This window comes from Cervus elaphus, chromosome 3 (assembly GCF_910594005.1).
Source record: "Cervus elaphus chromosome 3, mCerEla1.1, whole genome shotgun sequence".
NCBI lineage: Eukaryota > Metazoa > Chordata > Mammalia > Artiodactyla > Cervidae > Cervus > Cervus elaphus.
The window spans coordinates 54,717,518-54,738,494 of record NC_057817.1 but is presented as its reverse complement, the minus strand read 5'-3'; the positions used below and the strand labels follow the sequence as shown (position 1 = coordinate 54,738,494).

The window sequence follows — 20,977 nt, the reverse complement described above, 5'->3', positions numbered from 1 at the left end:
CTCCTGCTCTGTAGGTGGATTATTTACCGCTGAGCCACCTGGGAAGCCCTGTACTACTATACACTTATTCACACTCCCTAGCTTACGCATAGAGGTTGCTCTTCTCACAATTAGACTCTAAACACATCATACTGAGTAAGCACTGAATAAATGCTTATCTAGTTTGTTAGTCCATGAGGAATTTCAGATGACAAAAGAATTATGGTTCAGGCTCCTCCTACCTTCAGTTCAGTTCAGTCGCTCAGTCGCGTCCAACTCTTTTCAACCCCATGAACCGCAGCATGCCAGGTCTCCCTGTCCATCACCAACTCCCAAAGTCCACCCAAACCCATGTCCATTGAGTCAGTGATGCCATCCAACCATCTCGTCCTCTGTCGTCCCCTTCTCCTCCTGCCCTTCTACTTTAGCACTATACAATTCCCAAAGCTTTTCCTTTCCTTCCCGTTTTTTCTTCCTGTCTGAAATCTCCTACTTTCAAGCCTAATGTAAGGGCCAATTCTGGGCATGAAAGACAACACAGTTCATACTTTTGGTTTCATATTTTTTCAGTTCATTTCAGTAAAAACATAATATAAAAGGCATTGCCACCCTCTTCCCCTCCTGGGGGTAATCCATCAAGCTTGTCAGTCTGAGCCGCTCCAGTGGTTCATAGCTCATCATGGGATATGTGCAGGGCATGGTCACATAGATCTGCAAATAGCACAGGACAGTTTCAAAGAAAACGCCACTCACGCTGATATACGCCACTATCAAGGACATACCCCAAAACAAATCAACACACACCGACCACCATTTTTCAGATCAAATGCTTTTTTTTTTTTTTTTGCCATACCTCAAGGCATGTGGGGTCTTAATTCCTGACCAGAGATCCAGCCCATGCCCCCGGCAGTGGACGTGCAGAGTCCTAACCACTGGACCACCAGGAAATCCCCCCAGCCCCCAGCATAGACTTTAAAATGACAAAACTTTCCCATCATCCTCTCACCCGTATGGATCTCGGGTGAGGGAGCCACAAATTCTGAAAGCTGACAGGAAGAGAATGGAGAGGATGAACCCAGGTCCCTAAGCCATGAGTTAACTCTTAAGCTAACTTCATGGATTAGGCTGGAGGAGGAGGTGTGAGGGGGCCGCCGGAGGACAGGGCGTGGGACAGACAACAGAGAATGTGCCAGGTCCCAGAGATGTGAGGACAGGAGGGAAAGTGACAGAAGCTTACCTGTCCGCTTACTACAAAGTTTGTCTTTAACGTTGTCAGCCTCTCGGGAAAAGAATTCAATGAGTTCATCCTCGTACTCCTCCACAATGCTCTCACACTGTCAACCCAAGGGAGAAAGCAGTGAGAGAAGCCAGCAAGGGGACGCCTCTGGTCTCCACCTCCAGAGAGGAGGACAAGGACGTGAACCCAACTTTCCACTTGGGCTCTCCAGTAACCCCCCTAATTTTCAAGAACCAGCTACCCATTCCCATAGCTCACCGCGAACTTGAGGGTGCCACTGATGTCTGAATCAATTCGAATGCCCTGTAGGTCCAGTTCACTGGATTCTCCATTCCGGCCCACGACACGTACATAGTTCTTGCGGTGCGTGGAAGGGTCGATCTGTTCCCCATACTCCTTCATCCGGTCGCACACCTCCTCTAGCAGCTCTGTGAGGTGGGCCTCTGAGCGAGCATAAGGCACCTAGAAATGTCCTCAGCCTTGGGTCATATTCTTCTACCTCTGGACATTAATAATTTATACCCTTACTTTTCCTTCCAAATCTAGCTTGATCAACGTATTCTAACAAGCCTTCTCCAATTTAAAACCATTATGATTTGTGTAATTATGAAGTCCTAGTGGCTCAGCGGTAAAGAATCTGCCTGCCAATGCAGGAGACCTGGGTTCAATCCCTGGGTCAGGAAGATTCCCTGGAGAAGGAAATGGCAACCTACTCCAGTATTCTTGCCTGGGAAATCCCATGGACAGAGGAGCCTGGAGGGCTGCAGTCCATGGGGTCGCAAAGAGTCAGATACAACTTAGCAACTGAACAACAACAAAGTCCATTCAAATATGTGACCTTATTTCACCTCATCATACCAGCCTAAGAAATAAAACAGGTGTCTTTCCAAATTATAGATAAATGACCTCTTTGATTAACCCTGGTCACTGTGTGTTCTCTTCCTTTGAATTTCTTTAATTTTTATGGCTGTAAGGTAATTTTTTTTTTTTTGGTATTAAAATGAGGCTAATACCTGCCCTTAAAAGGAGAGCATCAGACAGTTGCATGTGTGCTAAGTTGCTTCAGTCAGATAGTGTAGGCTTTGAAGATAACTATTAAAGCATTTCACAAGCATCATAACATTTCCCAAATACTCACTAGGTACAGCTTTCTGTCTGCGTGTATTATGTTTCCTACTAAAACAAATTTCCTAAATATATAGATAAGACCTATATATATATATATTTTTTTTTTTTTAATGAATGTATGTATACCATACTGTCATAGTGAAAACACAAGTCACACGGATTAACGATATGGAAAAGGGGGGCTGATCAAGGTTCTCTGTCTGCTAACAACTTCTACAAAGTATTAGGATTTCTGCTGTATTAGGGAGCCAGGGAAGCAAATGTATGGGGTACAAGCCTCCAGCCTCTTCCAAATGAAACAGCCCAATCTTTTAGATATCTCATTAGTTGAGTTCTCATTCAAAGTTAGAGTGAGCTATTTGGGGGAACAGTCAAATTACCTCCACCACTGACTGGCTGCCATCTGGGTTGATTCGGAAAGAGCCCATCTGAATGGTCTTCTTGGGATCCACCTGGGAAATTTCCCACTCAAGTTCATCCACCAGAGCCCTGCAAGCTGATGCAAGCGGGGAGGGGGAGAAAGGAATCAGCCTATGGGCTTCCACTCATCCTTCTCCCAGGCCTTGGATCCCATCCTCTCCAAGACTCTTATCTTCCCCATCCCACCCTGCTTCTTCCCACTTCTTCTGTGCCTTTACCTCCACAGTGTAGATCCTGGCTCCTCCGGGCCCAGGCAGTTCCCAACAGGGCCCCTAGAAGCAGGGCCAGCCAACCCCAGCCTTTCATCTTTGACGCGATGGGGTTGCTCCACCTGCATTTAAAGCATAGGTGTGAGAAGCCTACTCCATTCCCCCGCCCGCCCGGCCCGCCACCACCAGCCCTCCCCAGCCCTCATCCCAAGCCTACAAAGGCCTCAGTGTGATCTGGCTCTACTTTCCAGGAAATGGCCTGGACACAAAGGGGCTCCTCTGTTCCGGCGCTGGATGTCCCGGAGGCCCGGGGGCAGCGGGCGAGAGAGCGAGCTTGGGACTTGGGTCTTAGTCCCAGATACTACGTGGACAGGTGAGCCCTCAGATGTTGGTATTTAAGCGGTGGCTGCCTAGGATCACAGGGCTATGTGCCAGCCATGGGTTGGTGGCTGGGATTAAGCAAGGACGACAGGCTTGGAGCTGCTGCTGGCAAGGAGAGTAGCTGATTGGGGCTAAGAGGTAGCGAGGGGGCTGGCTGGCGAGAAGAGCGCTCAATAACCAGGGCCTATTTGGACCCAGCACCGAAGACTGCTGCATCCCCACCTCCAGCCTATAAGCTATTCCTCCGTGCGGACCAGCCCCCTTTGTAAAGACCCCACCACTGCCTTCGCTCCAGTCCAACCCCGACCCTCAGTGCCGCTCGGATCCATCCCACCTCTGCTCCCAGGGCCGCCGCCGTGGCCCAGGCACTGGAAGACAGCCGAAGTCTCACTTTAGCTCCCGACCCTAGCACCTGGCTGCGGGGGAGCGGGGCTGTCCAGGCGTCTCCAGAGCGCTCCTGCGCGCTCCAGACGCGGGGTGCCCGGGTGACTGCCTGAGCCAGCTCCTCGAGCCCTAAGTGGATTCCCAAGCGGGGCTCAGAGGCGCTGCAGTACGCGTCCCACAGCGGAGACCGACCCCAAACCCGCCCCTCCAAACTCTCGCGCGAACAGGCAGCTTAGGAGCGGCTCCCGGACAGCTAGGACCCCGGTGGATCGCAGGACCCAGACTTGCGTGGCGAGGAGCTCCACGTGACCATCAGGGGTCAGCCGAAGAATAGGAGTGGCTTGAAGCAGGGTCAGAGCCTGACGTCGTGCGCGGAGGCGGTCAGGCTCACACACGCCAATCTAGGTGGGCTCGGACCTGCTAAAAGAAAGGTATGCGGGAGCCAGAGAGAAGCCCTGGTTTTAATACCCGGGAAACTACATCTCCCAGGAAGCACCACATCACCACGCTGATACTTTGTTAGTAGCTACAGGTTTTAAGGTTCCTGGGACCTGTAGTTTGTCAGGTTCTCCAACTCACATTTTACACAAAACGGGGAAACCATACTGTACCTCTTACAAGAATCCGACACTAGGGTTCTAGCCAGCCACACCAGAGGCCTAACTGCCCAGGAATGACATACTTCTCCAATATCCTGAATTTTGGACTTGAGAATTTTATCTTCATTTCTGGGTGAGGCTTTGACTTAGTTTTTTCCAGTTGTGATATTGGGTTTCCAAAAGAGTTCCTTTGACTTTTTTCATGTAAGATGTCTGTAGTAGTGCTTAGCTGTCTAACTTCATTCGAAGCGATTTTGTTAGATTGTAGTGTGACAGTTGTCTTATCAGCATGCACTAAAAATACTTAGAAAATTGGTTAATTATTGTGTAGCCATTTTACTATTTAAGATGAAAGAAAAAAGCAACATTTTTGGCATATTGCTTTATTATTTCAAGAAAGAAAAGAATGCAACTGAAACGCAAAAAGATGTGTGTTGTGTGTGGAGAAGGCGCTGTGATTGATGAAATGTGTCAAAACTGGTTTGCAGAGATCCCGGCTAGAGATTTCTTGCTGGAGGATGCTCCAGGGTTGGGTAGGCCAGTTGAGGTTGATAGCAATCAATCAAGACATTGAGAACAATCAGTGTTACACCATGAGGGAAGACAGCTGACATACTCAAAATATCCAAATCAGTGAAGAGATTTTTTAAAAGAATCCAAATCAGACGTTGAAAATAATTTGCAGCAGCTTGGTTATGTTTTGTTGTTTGGGTTCCATGTGTGCTAAGCAGGAAAAAAAAAAAAACCCAAACACCACCTTCTTGGCTGTATTTCCACATGCGACTCTCTGCTAGCCCTAACGAAAACGTTCCCTATTCTTTTTTTAAATTACTTTGGCCGCCACAATTGGAGGCATGCAGAACTTCCCTGGCCAGGGATCGAAACTGCGCCCCTTGCAGTGGAAGCGCAGTCTTACCCACTGGACTACCAGGGAAGTTCCAAGACACTGTTTTTAAAACAAAGTGTGATGAGCAATGAAAAGTGAATACTGTACAGTAACAGGACACAAAAAGGATCCCAGCAGAGGCAAAATGAATCACCACCAACTACACCAGAGGCTGGTCCTTACACAAAGAAGGTGAAGTTGTGTGGGATGGGGAGTTCTCTATTATGAGCTCCTTCCAGAAAACCAAACAATTAAGTCCGACAAGTACTGTTCCCAGTTAGATCAACTGGCAGCAGCTCTCAATGGGAAGTGTCCCAAATTAACAGAAAAACACAATCTTCCATTGGGATAACGCAAGACTTTGATGACCAGGCAAAAACTGTTCCAGCTTGGCTGGGAAGTTCCAACGCAGCTGTTGTTTTCAATGGACATCGCACCTTCGGATTTCCATTCATTTTGGTCTTTACAAAATTCACTTAGTGAAAAAAATTTCAATCCTCTGGAAGACTGTACAAGGCACCTGGAACAGTTCTTTGCTCAAAAAGATGGAAAGTTTTGGGAAAATGGAATTATGAAGTTGCTTGAAAAATGGCAGAAGGTAGTGAAACAAAATGGTGGATACACTGTTCAACCAAGTTCTTGGTGAAAATGAAAAATGTGTCCTTTATTTTTACTCAAAAGCTGAAGGAATTTCTTGGCCAACCCAATAAAAAGCCAACACAAAGAAGAGGAGGCTGAAGTCAGAGAACCCCATGTGCAGATATTTCTAATGAAATAGATGACACTCAATAATATTTTTGTTTTTATTTTACAAAACATGCATTTTAAAACTTTTAAAAAAATAGCAAGAAAACAAAACTTGGGACAGGAGAGTGGATGGAAGACAGATGCTTCTCAGCTGTCAGCAGGAGTGAAGCCAGCAGCCAAGCTTTGTCTAGGACCCAAAGGCCCTTTTGGCAATGATGATGTTGGCAACACTGGTTTGCTGGGACCACCAGACTCTAAATGCTTGCCCCTCTGAGCAGTCCTCAAGCAGCCAGACGTAGGCTAGGTCTTGAGTTACTGCTGTATCCTATCAGTGTCTGGGACTTCAGTAGGAACTGGGCGTTTTGGTTCCAGGAGCTTTTCTACCTGTGTATTAATTACCCCCAGGACAGTGATTAAGGACACGCATTACTTTCCATCTGGGTCAGTCTAGGCGGTTTCTGGCCCACTCTTTTGCAAAGGATGAAGAAGGAGTCTGGCTCCTAGACCTTCTGCGGCAGTTCCGCTGCATTCCAGTTCTGTTAATAGCACCATCTGTAGACCCTGAGCAAGTCCAATCTGGAAGTGGACAGGGCATAGCCAACTTGGGGCTCATCTCCCAGTTCTGGGGCCACAGAACGCTAAAGGGAGGGAGCTGTTCGCTGGGAGAGCATGAGGTCAGAGTGCCAGCACTGAAGAGAAGACCGCTGCGTCTGTGAGAGACAAAACCAAGAGCGCTGACTCCTCAGGAGGCGGGAGAAAAAGCACCTGGGACCCCTGTCATGAAGGAAAAATGCAGGAGAAAAGAAGGCACGGACCTCCCCCAAAGTTTTTAGAATTGGGAAAGAGAAGGTTAGGACCAATAGAGAGCTTCAACAATAAAACTGATTTCTGATTTCACTGAATATTGGAAGGAGGAAGCGCTTTGTGAACGGTTAAGTGCTTTCTATCACAAACAGAAGGCTGGGGCGGTGCTGCTTCAGCATCACCACTGTTCTTATTTGGAAAAGGAAAAAAATGGCAACCCGCTCTAGTACTCTCGCCTGAGGATCCCATGGACAGAGGAGCCTGGCAGGCTACAGTCCACGGGGTTGAAGAGAGTCGGACAGGACTGAGCGACTTCACTTTCCCTTTCACAGTTACTATGGCGGCTGTAATCTTCACAACCCCCCAGACCCGCTCCCCCGCCCCGCCCCAGACCTTACTCTTGGGGCTTGTCTGGCCCTCAGGCTCGGGCACCTTCCAGTCCATCTTTCGACCTTTCTCGTAAAGGCCCTTGAGAACTTTGTGGAAGGACTCGGGCTCGGTGCCGTTTTTGCTTAGTTCCAGATACTTCCGGTAAAGCTGAAGGGCCGTGCGGGCGTCCTCGATGCTGTCATGGGTCTCCCCCTGAATCTTCAGGTCTGGGGGCAGCAGAGGTGGGGCAGTTCGGGACCCAGCAACGGCAGGCAAGACCACGTCCTCTACTCACATCCCCTCTCAATCAACAACAAAGGATCCCTGACTGCCCTTAAGGGAAAGGGCCAAGCACCACCCCCAGTGCACAAAAGGGATACTGAAGCCAATTAAATCCACCTGTAACGTGGTTCAGGGTTACCCCCAGTCCCTTGGCCGCTCACCCGTTTTCATGCTCTTGCCGCACACAGGACGTGCAAGGCAGGGGAACTCACCCAGAAAGTACCAAGCGAGGAACCGCAGGGAAATCATTCGTTTTCGGGGCATGTGAAATAGATAAACAGTGTCAAGGACTTGGTCCTTGGGCACCTGCCAGGGATAAAAGAGTGGGAGACTGAATGCAGGGGATCCGTAATTTCCCATTTTCCCAAAACACAATGTATGCCCTGGGGGGCCCACACAAAGAAAGACTCTTAAAAGAGCCCTGCCCGAACCATGAGGTTGATGACCCGGAAGTCCTTTTGCAGACCGTGACCCACAAACTTGACTCCAATGTCTATGAGAAAACGAAGCTTTAAGTAGGTAGACTTTAGCGTTGTGAGGTGCTTAGAGGAAATCTTGGCATCAAGGTCTCCTGGCTTTATCCCTGAGTACTGAGTCAAGTAATCCACCACCTAGGGATGCAGAAAAGGTCAAGTCACACAAGAAGCGAAATGCACAATTCCCCCTGCCGCTCGTCCCCAGGTTCGAGGCCTTCTGTGAAAGCACAGTCTTTCACATTTGCACACCCGCCCCCGATACCTGCTCCTGGGTGGAGATGTAGTCATCGATGAAGGGGATGCCCTCGTTGGGCCCCTGGCCCCTGACGCAGGTGATCCTCGCCACTGACATCTGGCTCGGCTTGATGGTCGATTTGGTGCCGTCGCTGCGGAGCTCTGCTTCCTCCTGTGTCAGAGTCCACAGGGAAACCAGAGAAGTGCCCGCGACCCCTGACGCCCCCAGAGTTCTGTCCCAACACCCCGCCCTTCTGGCCTTGGTTACCTCATTGAGGGTGACAAACTCCGCGTCCAGGCCCACCAAGTCCCCAACCTGTGGCATCTCATTCAGCATCAGGGGAATAAAAGTAGTATGTGTTTTCCGCTGCTTCCGTGCTAATGAGGCTTCAGCCAGCAGAACGCTTGCCTCAATAGGATTCTTAACTGGAGGGGAGAATCCAGAAGACAGATGGCTGGGGAGAGGCAAGGGATCAGGGGAGGGAAACCAGAGTGGCTGACTACAGACTGGGTCTACACCATGATCCCAATAATCAAAGCCTGTGACTAAAAAGATCATGTCTGATGAACAGAACAGGCCGACGAACAGGTCAAATCAGAAAATTATCAAGAAATATGCTAAGAAAAAAAAACACAAAGGAGTGAGATTTTCACTTTGGACTTTACCACAGAAAATCCAGAATTAAAAAAAAAGAAAAAAGAAAGCCCAGAATAATATAGTTTATTACGACACACACAAAAAAGAAGAGATCCTTACTTGGAGAAAAGCTCAATATTATACCTTAGCCATTTTCAGATATCCCTCCTCATCACCTCTTCTAACTACGCCCTCAGGATCCCCAGCTTCTGAATTTAAGGCCTGATGAGCAGAATCACTCTACTGTCCCTGGAAATATTAACACTGGTTGCCAGTCCTAACAAGCTGTTTTCCAGATCTCTTCCTGCAGATGAATCTTATTGCTCACACCCTTGGGTCTACACTGTCCCACTTACTGTTCAGGTTGTATCTGGAATTAAGATTCCTTTTGATGTAATAAAGGATGGCAGGCACTTTCCAATTCATGTCAAACTGCACAGCTTCATGCTACAAAAGAAAAAGCGCCTAATGGCCGACATATACGCCTTTCTTCCCCTTTATCCCAAGTCAGAGAGAAGACAGGACTCAGACTTCAGCTCTGCTGATGCTTTTACTGTTGAGGACCCACCCCTCCCTCCTGAATCTGCCTGGCATCCTCCTGGGTACTGAGGGTGAGGACACCAGGGGAAGGGGGGATGCAAGGGGAAATGGAACCTGTCACAACTCACCTTATCGATGGGTTCAATGAGAAAGTCATTGAAGAGATACCACTGCTGGTGGGTAACTCCCTGTGGAGATACAGAGGATGCCCAAGTGATGGCTGGAGCATTCCTGCTCAGACTCAAGGTGAGGACGGAACTGGGACTGTGCTGTGGCTGCCACCAGCACACCCCTGCCTGGGCTCCCCACTCACCTCCTTGCGCTGGTGGTAGGTCTCCCCAACTTTGATGTGAGCCACCAGGCTGCCCCCTGCGCGCGAGTCCAGGATGTGCACCACAGTGGCCATCAGGTCGTACACATGGACACCATGCGCCTCCTCTGCCCTGGCTGGGCCCCACTGTGAGGGCGTACCCAGGCTGCTAAGCTGAGTTTAAGGGCGGGGAAGGAAGGGGGTGGGGAGAGAGGACAGGGGGCCTGGGGGACGGGGACAGGGGACCAGGGTGGGCACTTTCCATCCTAGCCCAACTGTGACTGCCAGCACTGAACTGAGTCGCTCTCGAGAAGCCCGGGCTGGTGACACGAGGCCTTGCTCTCTTTCTCCCCTGCACTGAGTCCCACCTGTCCCCTGTCCTGCTTCTGCCCCATCTCTCCCTTCTGTTCTTTGGTCGTGCCGCAAGGCTTGCGGGATTTTAGTTCCCTGACCAGGGAACTGGACCCAGGGCCCCGGCAGTGAGAGTGCCGAGTCCTAAGCACTGGACCACCAGGGAATTTCCCAACCTTCTTTCCCTTATTCCCCCTCCTCTTCCCAGTTTTTCAACAACCTGCATCTCATCCCCATCAGTCCAATTGCAAACATCCAGCCCTTTGTTCTTGGTCATCTTCATTTGAATGGAGAAAGGAAGCCAGACATTCTTCAGCTCCTCAATGGAGGGACACAGCAGCATGCCCTCGGGACTGCCTAGTTCCTTCCTATCAGGACAAGAGAATCGGAAATTTGTCCTGAGGAGACCTGACCAGTGACAAGAGGGGCCACTGGGTAGCTCAATCCTTTGACCACTCTACAGACACCACCTACCAATCAGCCAAAGCAAACTCCTTATTCTTGGACATTTCTCCACTATGCTTCTTGATTGCCATCTTGAAGGCAACCTGCACACAAGGAGAAAACATCCAGTTCCTCGGAGAACACGAGTCATATATGGAGGTTAAAACTAAACGTGCTCCTAGAGCCCTACTTGCAACCTAAGTCCTGACCTCAGCCTGCATCCTCCAGAAGTCAGCTTCTTTCAAACTGTTCACCTCACAGTTGATGACAAGAATATCTGGCAGGTGGCGGATGTTGCGGGTCTGGATCTGAGAGGAGGAAACAACAAGGAATGGCAGGCGGCCCACAGGGAAAGAAACCTGGACGGGAACAGTTTAAGCCTGGGGCTGCTTCCTCCAGCTGGTGTTCTTCCCACCCACTAGAGATCTCTGGACGGTGGTGCTGACCTCGTCTGTCCCGGGTGAGACCACACGTGGCAGGACTCTGGCCCAGGGCCAGCGCCCACTCACCGTGGGCTGGTACTTTTCACAGTTGTCACACCAGGCCTGCGTATTCTGCTCCAGGCAGATGCTTCGCTTCAGCACCTGAGCAAAGTCACAGTTCTTCCCGGTTTTATCTGCGGGGAAACTGGATGCTTCACTCCAGGTCCTCCCTGTCCCCACCGTGAGCCCCCCAGCACCCTGCCCCTTGATGTCTCAGGACGCCTGGCGGGGCACCCCCCCCAGCTGCAGGGTATACCGCTGTTGCTACCCTCAGGGTAGGAGAGCGTGAAGAGCAGGGTGGAGGAGGCGCGCACGGTCTCACTGCCGCAGCGGCAGAGGCTGCAGTTTTCCATCTCACAGCTGAACAGCTGCCCAATGACAGAGTCCCCGGATGAGCAAAAGCTGCTAAGAGTGGACAGGGCAAGATATGCACACTGAGGAGTCAGGACACCCCTTAAGTCACAAGGGGGCCTGTCGTGGTGGCTTTAACTGTTCCATACCTGCCTCCAGCGCCTCGGTAAGCCTGGGGTACTTCCAGCTCCTGCAAATCTTGATGAAGTTGCGTGAGGATGAAGCGGTTCCACCTCTGAATGAGCCTGGCCAGGTTGCCCTTGCCCGAAGCCTCATCTGAGTCAGCCAAAATCAAACCGAGGGCTGAGGCCTCAGGAATGGTGCGGAATGCTCGAAGAAAATTACTGCCCTGGAATCCAGGAAGTGTGTCGGTGGAAAAGGGTTATTTCCTCTTCTGTGATTACTGGCGAGAGTGAGGACCCTGCCTGCTATCCCCCTCCTCTCCCCTTTTATTGCCCCAGGCCTCCAGGCACTGACCTGACAGGGGTCGCCTCGGGAGAGGTCCAACATGTGGAAGAGGAAGCCCAGCTCGCAGGCCAGGCAGAACTCCTTCTGGCAAAGGTGGTTCTGGATTAGACAGCGCACAGGCTCCAGGAAATAGAGCACCTGGAGGGAAGAGCAGGAGATCTGATGCAGACAACTGGTACACGGAGAAAGGGCGATGGGGAGGCGGAGAGTGGGTGGAGAACATAAAGCACAAGTCCACTGAAGAAGCGGCGCTCGCGGGGGCGATGTGAAGGCTGTGGGGCAAGAGAGAACGGTAGAGGGGACTCAAGTGGACTTGGCCACGTGGTGAGGGAGACCTGGAAAAAGGGGGGTCGAGGCGCCCAGAGAGAAGAAAAGCAGCAGCCATCTTCCAGTCGCGGGAATACCCAGCCTTACCTGGATCATGCAGTTACAGTAGGCATTGGGGATGTGGGGCTCCAATCCAGCAAACAGAGTCTTATTGTAGTGCTTGAAGTCGAAGTCCTCCAGCCCTAGCTTGGAGTATTTGATGGTCACCTGAGGCAGAAATAGTCTGAGCAAGATGATGTCCCCAGAGCCTCCTAAATCTTTGCGGTGACCATAACCTTCCCCCAGGCCCTTCCCAAGTCCAGAATGATAGGTAGAGGCTTCTTGAAGGAGCCCTCCAATCCTTTCTGCGATGACCCCCTTTCCCAGGAACCTGTCCCCACATCCCAGAGGGCCCCCTCCTCGGTATCCCCCAGCACCTTGCGGTACTTCTTAGAGACCATGTGGAGATGTGGCTCCTCTTCCCGCCCTACTGGTGACTCAGTGACCTGGCTGAAGCTGTCAAATTCACTGTCAGACTCCTTGAGTCGGTAAGGAATCTAGGGTTTTTAAAAAGAGATAGCCCTTGTTGGATGGATAATGATCTTTGGTCCCGCCTACCTTTTATTCCAACACTGAAGCAATCACCAAGTCCCGAACCCAATAATTTCACGGTTTTCAGCCTCCACTGCTGCCTTTTCATTCCCACTGCCATCACCCCACCTCATCATAGCTGGGCGATGCCGAGGCTGCCACAGTGGGTCCCGCACCCCCACCCACTCCATCCAGCGCACCGCCCCCGAGCTAAGCCCCCAGTACGGCCTTTTTGGTGCATCACTTCCGCTCTACCCTGGTACGCACAAAGCTTCCCAACTGGACCCCTTCCAAACTTCATTTCACATTGATTCCCAATACTAACGGCCGGTCCAACATGGTCCCTGTCAGTTAGGCCTCCTGAGACCTCTACTAACACTGTTCTCTCATCCTGAAAGGCTCCCGTTACGATCTACTTACCCATCTTTCATCCCTCCAGCTCAACACCCACCGTGTGGAGTATGCCCTTCCTGACCAATTGGGTCCAGAGTACCCTTTTCTCTCTAAACAGCTCCTAACATTCCTTTAGCATTTAACGATAGAACATAAATAATTTCTGCCATGGATAGGTCTTATCTCCAACAACCAAACTCTAAACTTCTAAAGAGCAAGGACCCTATCTCCTATGTATTCAAACCCTAACACCTAGTATAATACCTTCAATTCAGTAGGCTTCAAAAACCTTTGTTGGCTAACTAAAAACAAAAACTAGGGAGAATAACTAAAGACAAAGGAGAAACACCAATGGGCTGGGGCTGGGGGCACCCTCTCCCCTCTGAACAAACCTGGTTTCGCAGCCTGGTGCGGGGATTCGGTGCATAGCCAATGAAGCCCACCTTCTTCATGGTGCGTAGAATCTCTGCATCCACAGGGGGTGCTCGCCTATAATGTAGTATAGTTCTAGGGCTTGAAGGCTGCAGTGTCTGCCCATCCAATCCCCAATCCCCAAGGGACCAGAAAAAAAAGAAAATACTAAGAGTAGACAAAAATCAGGCATGACGCAGAATACTAGCAGGGCTTGCCGAGAACCCTGGTCTCTTGGCCCTGCCCCTTGCCCCTTGGCCCGGATGTGAGGTTCCACCTGGGAGCCGGAGCGGAGTTGGCAGCAGGCCAGTCGGACAGCAGCGTGTCGGTGGTGAGCGGGACGGGGATGAGGGAGAGAGGCAGCAGGTCCTGGCTCCAGTCCAGAGGCGGCAGTGAGTCCACGACGCAGGGCAGAGCAAACTCGGTCTCACGGGAGTAGGGGTTGAAGGACGGCTCAGGGGAGTCAGTCCAGAGGTGCACACAGCCCTCGGAGTCCCCGAAAGCGAGGGCCTGCTTGCTGGCTGACACATCAAACGTCATGAGCAGAGGTCCCACAGGATTCACATGGAAGATGTCTGCGGGGTTGGCCAGGCCTGTGGGCTCACAAAACTGGCACTGCCCTGGGAGGGGGGAGAAGGCCACTGAGCCCTGGAAGGTGCCAGGCAGCCATCCTGTGACGCTCTTCCCACCCTCTTCCTCTGGCGTCAAGGAAAGACGGGCCCCAAATCCATGCCTAGAGGTAAGAGGAAATACCATCTGCTGCCTCCCATAAATCACAAGGTTTGCTACCCGCCGGAGGCCACTTCTCTAGCTGTCTGCTTGCGCTACTTGTATTCTTTGCATATGTGTTCTTCACATCCAGGGAGAAAATAAAAGCTCTAATCTCTTACCAAACCTAAGTGAGATCCTGAGACCCCTTAGAATGGTTACTTTTTCCCCAGCAAAGAAATTTCAGGGAGTACACTCCTTCTCGCTCCTAGACCCCCTCTTTCACTCATCAACTCTTATCCCATCCTATATCCCCTTCATACCTGACTGGGAGATGATAGCGAGACGAGAAGTATATGTAGGGATGAAGCGTAAGAAGGCAGGATCCACGTGAACTTGAAGTGGTGTGATGGCACGCATCATGCGCAGATCATAAACTTTGAGGAAACGGTCACAGGCCAGACCGGTAAGGCGGCTGGAGAAGCCACAGGTGGCCAGCAGGTTGCCATGCACATCGAAATCCGACAGGCTCCCTGAGAAGGCATCGAACTCATGCTCCACCTTAAAAGTACGGAGATCTCGCAGAGAAACCTGAAGAAGAGACATCTTCGTTGTCTGCCAACACTGTTATCAGGAATAGGACCCGCCGTCTACCTAACCCTGTGAGGTCCCGGCCGAAACAACTAAGGCTCCACAATGTGTGTGCTGAGTCGCTGAGTCATGCCTGACTCTTTGTGACCCCGTGGACTGCAGCCTGCTGGGCTCCTCTGTCCATGGGATTCTCCAGGCAAGAATACTGGAGTGGGCTGCCATGCCCTCCTCCAGGGGATCTTCCTGACCCAGGGATTGAACCCACGTCTCTTATGTCTCCGGCACTGGCAGGCAGGTTCTATACCACTAGAACCACAATACACGCAATTAAAGCACAAAAAAAGCAAAAAGCAAAAAAAAGCAAAAAGAGAAGCCAAGAGCTGGAAGGGACCCCAAAGAGAACTCCTTTACCCCTCTGCCTCTAAGATACCCTATTTACCCCAGAAAATATCAGGCTCAAAGATAATCTCATAGTATAACATGGCTGAGTAGGAACTCAATTCACTCCTCCCAGCTCTCCAACTACAGCCCCAGAATTGAGTAAAAGACAGAGCCCAATCACCTATCTGGTGAAACAGAGCCCCAAGGTGGGAGGAAAAATGGAACTTGGTCATTCACCTTGCCAGATGTGTGGCCACAGAAGAAGAAGCGATTCGTCTGTCTCATGATAGTGACTCCAGGTGTCTCAACTGCGTACTGTGAGGGAAGCGGGAGAAACCCGTGAGAATGATTCTTCCCACAGACCAAAGGAACAGAAAGGTCACACGCGCATCATAGGCATTTCCAGCCCATGCTGCCCCCGGTGACCTCAGGCCCTGCCTGCGTCCCGCCTGCACCTTCTGGGTCTCCTGGACGGTGTTGAGGTCAATCTCCAGCACGTGGCTCTGCAGCCCCCCCACGAGCAGCGTGCTGCTCTCGGTCAGCAGCAGGCTGTGCATGTCTTCACTCTCATCCAGCCTGCGGGGGAGGCAGAGCTCAGGGCCAGGGTGTCCCACGTTTCCGATCCTTCACCCTTCCCACTCTGTGAGGGGTCCCCTTCCCCAGTCCAGAGGTAAGAAGCCACCTACAGGTAATCAAATATAATGAGGCCCCCTCGGGCCATATACTTGAGGTTGTTCTTGGTAAGAAAAAGGATGCCATTCTCCAGGCTCTGGATCTGGCGGATGTCATCACTGCCATTGACCTGAAATGATGAGTACCGCTCCAAAGTTGGGCCGAAAAATGATGTGGCATGGCCCTGTAGTGGACAAAAAGATGAAAGACACCCTGAGTGGAGGGGCAAGGCCATCCCAGATACAAATCAGAGAACTAGACATCGCTCAGTTTTTCCTTTCTGGCTAGTAGTGACTAAGGCATAAGGCTAGGCACCAATCCTATGTGATATGACATGATATAGTATCTTATACTTATGATAGAAACACTGAGAATACTATCTTACATTCATATAATGCTTTACAAAGTACTTTTATAAACTCCACCTCATTTTATCCTCACAATGACCCTGCTGAATGGGTAATGGCTCAGTTGGTTAGAACAGTGCTCAGAAGGTTAGGGACATAGGTCCAGTCCTCCACTGGCTAGGTGGCAGTCTTGTGTCCCCCAGTCAAGCCCTCGTCTCTACCAGCCGTCTGGGGACGCGTCCTGTGGGTCGCAGGCTGGGACAGACAGACTGAAACTCATGCCACCCTTGGCCCCTGTGACATCATCCACTCCTGGTTTCTCTCCTGACTCTTAGCTCATGTCTTCTCCTTATGTGCAGCCCTTATGACCACCCTTGAAACATGGCTATTCCAAGCCCACCATCTTCTCACTCTACTTTTCTTCCTAGATAAGTTTACCCACTCTTAAGGCTTAAACATTCAGCTTAAACCAGATGAATCCTAATTTTTTCCCCTAGCCCAGACCGTTGCCTCAAGCCTCAGACTTGTACATCCAAATACCTACCACATGCCTCTCTTTAGCTATTCCATAAGAATGCAAACTCATTACATCCTAAATCAAACTCAACATTTCCCCCCATTTCAATTCTTCTTAACTGTATTCCCTATGGTACCATGATCTACCCAGTGGAATAAGTCACTGGTAGTCGACTTAAATTTCATTTAACTTCCTAAATACTTCCCAAATCTGTTCTGAGGTATAAATCTACAGTGCTTCATTCAGGCCTTCATCACATTTTAGGTGAACTACTACAAAATCCTGTGCACTGACCTCACGGAGTCCTGTCCCATCCCCCTTAAATCAAACTCTATGCTACTACCTCAGCACTCCACCTGAGACGCAAACTGGACCTCGTCATTCTGGATAAAAACCTTTAGTGGGCTAAAGAATCAAGTCCAGGCTCTTTTAAAAGAGCTTATAAGGCTTTCTAGAATGTCCTCCCACAGATAACTGCATGGTTCCTTCCCTTCCTTCTAGGGAGATTAGAATGGACATCCTGGCCTGCATCCAGGTCTCCACTCAAGTGTGACTTTATCGGAAAGTCCTTCCCTTGACTATATATCTAAAACAGCAACACCTCACACCCTTCAATACCTCAACCCCCTAACTCCACAGTACTTTTCTTAGGGATCCTATTTTTCTTAAGGATATGTCATAAATATGTTTCTGTTGTCTTTTAAAATGCTTATTCAAAATCTAGACTCCAGAACAAGGTCTGGCACCTAAAAGGTGCTCAAAAACACTGGCTGAAGAAAAGTCTAACTCTTCAGCTTCATCTTCCATTCCAGTAAACCCTACTTGCTTGTAGTTCCTGCACTGTGCAATCACCAAGCTGTGTACTATCTTGGGAATCATTGTTTATTCCATTGCTTTTGCCAAAATGGAATTTCCCCCTCTTCACCTGGCTCCTGCGCATCTCTCAAGACGAGCTCAGGTGTCACTTCCTTCTGGAGATACTCTGATTCTCTTCTATGCTCACCAACATCCAATTGGCATTTATTATCCAGCTGGCATTTATTAAGTTCATATCCCAAATTCATAATTATTAAGTTAAACACTTTAGTTTCTTTTAAAATGCCATAAAGTTATGTTCATATACTTGGGTTTTTTCCCTTTGTCCTGTGACCTCCTTGACGGCAAAGAGTATTTTATTAAGCTTTATTCCCTGAGCCTAGTCTAGTAGTAGACACTGCCTAGTGAAATGAATACATTACCAAAAAAGTCACTCTTTCCAACAGAAAAACAATTCATGCCATGTTATTTCTTACAAAATCTTTGGGCTCCCAAGCATATTGGCAATATGGATACATTTTTAAAAATTAACAATGATAACTGCTCCCAGAGAAATTAAAGTCAGCCAAAGACAAAATGATTCCATGTAATATGTGCAGAAACAGGAGTTAAACATTCTGTAATTAGGGAATTCCCTGCCTGTCCAGTGGTTAGGACTCCATGCTTTCACTGCCCCAGGCCCGGGTTTGATCTCTGGTCAGGGGTACTAAGATCCCAGAAAGTGGCTGGCATGGTCAAAAAGAAAACATCCTATAATTATAAAAATGGAAAACAGGAAGAGCATTAGAGACTGTATTCAGATGGCTATAGACTAACTGAATGGCTACAGTTATCAAGATTAATCAGGGCATGGAATGGGCAAATGGTGGAAGAAGTGGGATACCTTCTGAATAAGAACACCTATGTAATCCATCTCTGCATTCTATGACTCCCTCCTTCTCCCTCCCCTCCCCTCCTCTTGGCTTGATTTAGAGACCCAGCTAACTCCATCACCTCAACTCAGTTCTGGCTCCCTGCAAAGCAGCTGTTCTTGGGCTAAAACCAGGTAAGAGGCCCCCGATCTCTCCTTTCAGCCCTTACGAAGGGGTACAGTTCTTACCCCATGGCTTCCCACCCACAGCAACTCCTCGTGCAAGTCAAAGTGGGAGCCGGAGACAGGCGCACCCACGTCAGCCACCACACTGTGCAGCTCAGAGTAGACGCCTTCCATTATGTGCACTGACTCCTGGGCTGGGAGCGCCTCGAGGGCCACTCCCTCCGGGTCCAGCTCCACGTTCTGTAGCAGACTCGGGTTCAGGTGGGCATCCAGGACAGGGTCCAGGGCAGAATGCATGGCCGGCGCGTACTCTGCCAGTCCAGGGTCCAGACCCTCGAAGTTCATGATGGTGATGACGACGACAGCAGCGGACTGACCCGCGTCACTCACCCTCCCTTGCCACAGCCCCTTTGGATGCCTGACCCAACCTTCAGCAGGACATCAGTGGGCCTAGAATGGACATCCTGACCTGCAAAGGCAAAGAGCGGGCTGAGTCACGGGTAGGCCCAGGAGCTCGTATTGCGTGAGTTCTAGGTTTTTACTGGCAGGACGGAGGTGAGGCAAGCAGAAGATTTAAGAATACAAGGCAGGGGGTGAAACAGCCAGGAAGGGAATGGGCACCGGGGCAGAGGTGGGAAAAGGTGTGGTCCCTTGCTCTTCTCTTCTAAGGTACTCTGAACTCCCAGCGTCCCACCAGGTAACTGAGTCCCTGACTTGCTTTCCACCCTCCTTCAGGCCTGGTTCGTCCCTGAACCATCAATGGCAGGAGCAGCAACTGCGGGGGCAGGGGTTAGGCAGAGCGGGGCAGAGTGCTTGTTTCCTAGAATTAGGGACAGGGGTAGACGGTTGAAAGGGCAGAACGAGATAAGTCAGTTTCCCAGAATCCTCTGCAATGCTACCCAGGATTCGCTAGGGGAAAGTAAGAATGGCCAGTTACCCACAGTTGGGGCGGGGGGTAAGGGGGACGTGAAGGAAATAACTAGTTACCCAGAATTCTCTGGGGGAACCAGAAAAATCAATTACCCATAATTCTCCCCCGGCGGCGGGGAGGGGAGGGATTAGGGCAGGGGTCAGATGTGTTCCTGGGATGCTTACGGGGATTAGGTCATTACCAAGATTTCTCCATGGCGGATATTTTGGAGCGCGTGGAATTAAAACGAGTAGGGGGAGAGCAAGCGCCGTCAGCTCCGCGGGAAATTCCAGTTTCCCCACTTCTCCCCCGCGCCTCAGGTTCAACCAAACTCTAGGACGGAAAGGGCGGTGCACTCCCAGTCGCAGCTTCCAACTAGGAAGGGCGAGAGGCTTACCTCAGCCAATCGGGAGCAGCCAGGTACAGCCGGACCCGCGAGAAGACGTGTGACGCGCGCGCTGAGGAAAACAAGACCTACGGGGCGCGGATAGGGACAAACGGGTCGGAACCTTGTCTCTGTTCGGTGGTGTGAGAGTAACCTTTGTCTTATTTAAGCCTTCTTTAAACGAAATTAGAAAGCCCCAGGCTTGGAGCCCGAACTTTCAAGCTCCGTATAGCTCCAGACTAAAGTAAGGGGAGCCCAAAGCAAAGCAGTGGGAATCGATTGCTGGATATTCCCAGTACGGCCCAGGCCACCCCCTCTCCCCGTGGTACTCTTGTGAGCACTTCGCCACCTCCGACCCTGTTACTCCTGAAACCTGCCGGCATTTCCTATCATTTTCAGGCATGGGAGAGAAAAAAGGAAGCGGGAGGCAAGTCTCCTAACACGACCCAAGTAGCTGCATCTTCTACGATTCTAAAGGCAACCGTCTGAAACTCCCATCTGTGATTATTCCCTCCCCAGAATCGCCGGTAATATTTCCAGAGAGCAGGAACCCTCAGCTATAAAATCCCCTAGCTCGTGGAGCTGAACATTATTCTTCAGGGGGCAAGACACAGCAGATTGAGACGTTTCCCTTCCCCAGAATTAACAGATTTAGTGTCAACACCTACTCAAGGATTCTTGGGGGTATAACTCGGAGCTTGAACTGTTTTGGAATAGATACAGAATGTTAGATGTCTGTAGGGTATTTTAATTCAGTTTCTAAAGGCTACATAGAGGGCCACGTTGATGGGATTCCTCATAGAGAAGACAGTTTTAAAGAATCTCAGTGTGGTGGTGGTGGTTTAGTCGCTAAGTCCTGTCTGACTTTTGCGACCTCATTGACTCTAGCCCTCCAGGTTTCTCTGTCCATGGGATTCTCCAGGCAAGAATACTGGAGTGGGTTGCCATTTCCTTCTCCAGGGGATATTCCCAGCCCAGGAATCGAACCCAGTCTCCTGCATTGCAGGCAGATTCTTTACCGACTGAGCTACAAGGGAAGTCACCATCTAGGGATCTCTGAAGTCAGATCAGTTTGAGAGACCCCCTGAGTTAAACGTGTTTTTCTCTTGGTCTATGACATTTAAGTCTAAAACCCCTCTGATTCAGGATTCTCTGACTCAGGATTCTAGGCTTAGAGGTCATAGACCGAGAGAAA

At 50.2% G+C, this 20,977-nt stretch overlaps 2 protein-coding genes and 1 long non-coding RNA gene across 7 annotated transcripts; 1 reads left to right on the top strand and 2 right to left on the bottom strand.

Annotated features, from left to right (window-relative positions):
• Positions 1–527: 527 nt before the first annotated feature.
• CNPY2 (canopy FGF signaling regulator 2) lies at positions 528–5,006 on the bottom strand. The gene is made up of 6 exons (XM_043890036.1): positions 3,689–5,006; positions 2,983–3,095; positions 2,725–2,840; positions 1,475–1,678; positions 1,217–1,313; positions 528–690 (listed from the first exon to the last, which is right to left on the bottom strand). Exons 2-6 carry the CDS (start codon positions 3,068–3,070, stop codon positions 647–649), a joined length of 549 nt encoding a protein of 182 aa, XP_043745971.1. The 5' UTR covers positions 3,071–3,095; positions 3,689–5,006; the 3' UTR covers positions 528–646.
• Positions 3,091–9,193, top strand: LOC122685354. The gene is made up of 2 exons (XR_006338360.1): positions 3,091–3,346; positions 3,553–9,193. It is a non-coding gene; the product is annotated as an uncharacterized LOC122685354 (long non-coding RNA).
• PAN2 (poly(A) specific ribonuclease subunit PAN2) lies at positions 6,013–19,847 on the bottom strand. Of its 5 annotated transcripts, none has more exons than XM_043889976.1 (26): positions 19,600–19,847; positions 18,551–18,956; positions 15,786–15,955; positions 15,555–15,675; positions 15,337–15,414; positions 14,451–14,718; positions 13,697–14,039; positions 13,401–13,497; positions 12,462–12,581; positions 12,133–12,252; positions 11,728–11,856; positions 11,400–11,599; positions 11,156–11,301; positions 10,927–11,033; positions 10,627–10,725; positions 10,448–10,521; positions 10,194–10,341; positions 9,626–9,769; positions 9,441–9,500; positions 9,129–9,219; positions 8,404–8,561; positions 8,164–8,307; positions 7,857–8,036; positions 7,638–7,731; positions 7,173–7,370; positions 6,013–6,680 (listed from the first exon to the last, which is right to left on the bottom strand). In XM_043889976.1, exons 2-26 carry the CDS (start codon positions 18,830–18,832, stop codon positions 6,646–6,648), a joined length of 3,606 nt encoding a protein of 1,201 aa, XP_043745911.1. In that variant the 5' UTR covers positions 18,833–18,956; positions 19,600–19,847; the 3' UTR covers positions 6,013–6,645. The 5 variants fall into 5 exon arrangements, with proteins under 5 accessions (XP_043745911.1, XP_043745932.1, XP_043745902.1 ...); XM_043889997.1 differs by having other exon boundaries at positions 11,156–11,304; positions 13,697–13,940; XM_043889967.1 differs by having other exon boundaries at positions 11,156–11,304; positions 19,600–19,846.
• Between the last annotated feature and the right edge of the window lie 1,130 nt (positions 19,848–20,977).

What these genes read in the sequence shown, in the direction of transcription:
- CNPY2 (XM_043890036.1), bottom strand. Translation starts at nt 3,070, where the DNA reads ATGAAAGGCTGGGGTTGGCTGGCCCTGCTTCTAGGGGCCCTGTTGGGA. An exon ending in CCAGGATCTACACTGTGGAG is followed by an intron (nt 2,841 to 2,982) that starts GTAAAGGCACAG and finishes CGCTTGCATCAG; the next exon opens with CTTGCAGGGCTCTGGTGGAT. An exon ending in ACTTTGTAGTAAGCGGACAG is followed by an intron (nt 691 to 1,216) that starts GTAAGCTTCTGT and finishes TGCTATTTGCAG; the next exon opens with ATCTATGTGACCATGCCCTG.
- PAN2 (XM_043889967.1), bottom strand. Translation starts at nt 18,832, where the DNA reads ATGAACTTCGAGGGTCTGGACCCTGGACTGGCAGAGTACGCGCCGGCC. An exon ending in AACTCCGCTCCGGCTCCCAG is followed by an intron (nt 13,498 to 13,696) that starts GTGGAACCTCAC and finishes ACTACATTATAG; the next exon opens with GCGAGCACCCCCTGTGGATG. An exon ending in GAGTTTGCTTTGGCTGATTG is followed by an intron (nt 10,342 to 10,447) that starts GTAGGTGGTGTC and finishes TTGTCCTGATAG; the next exon opens with GAAGGAACTAGGCAGTCCCG.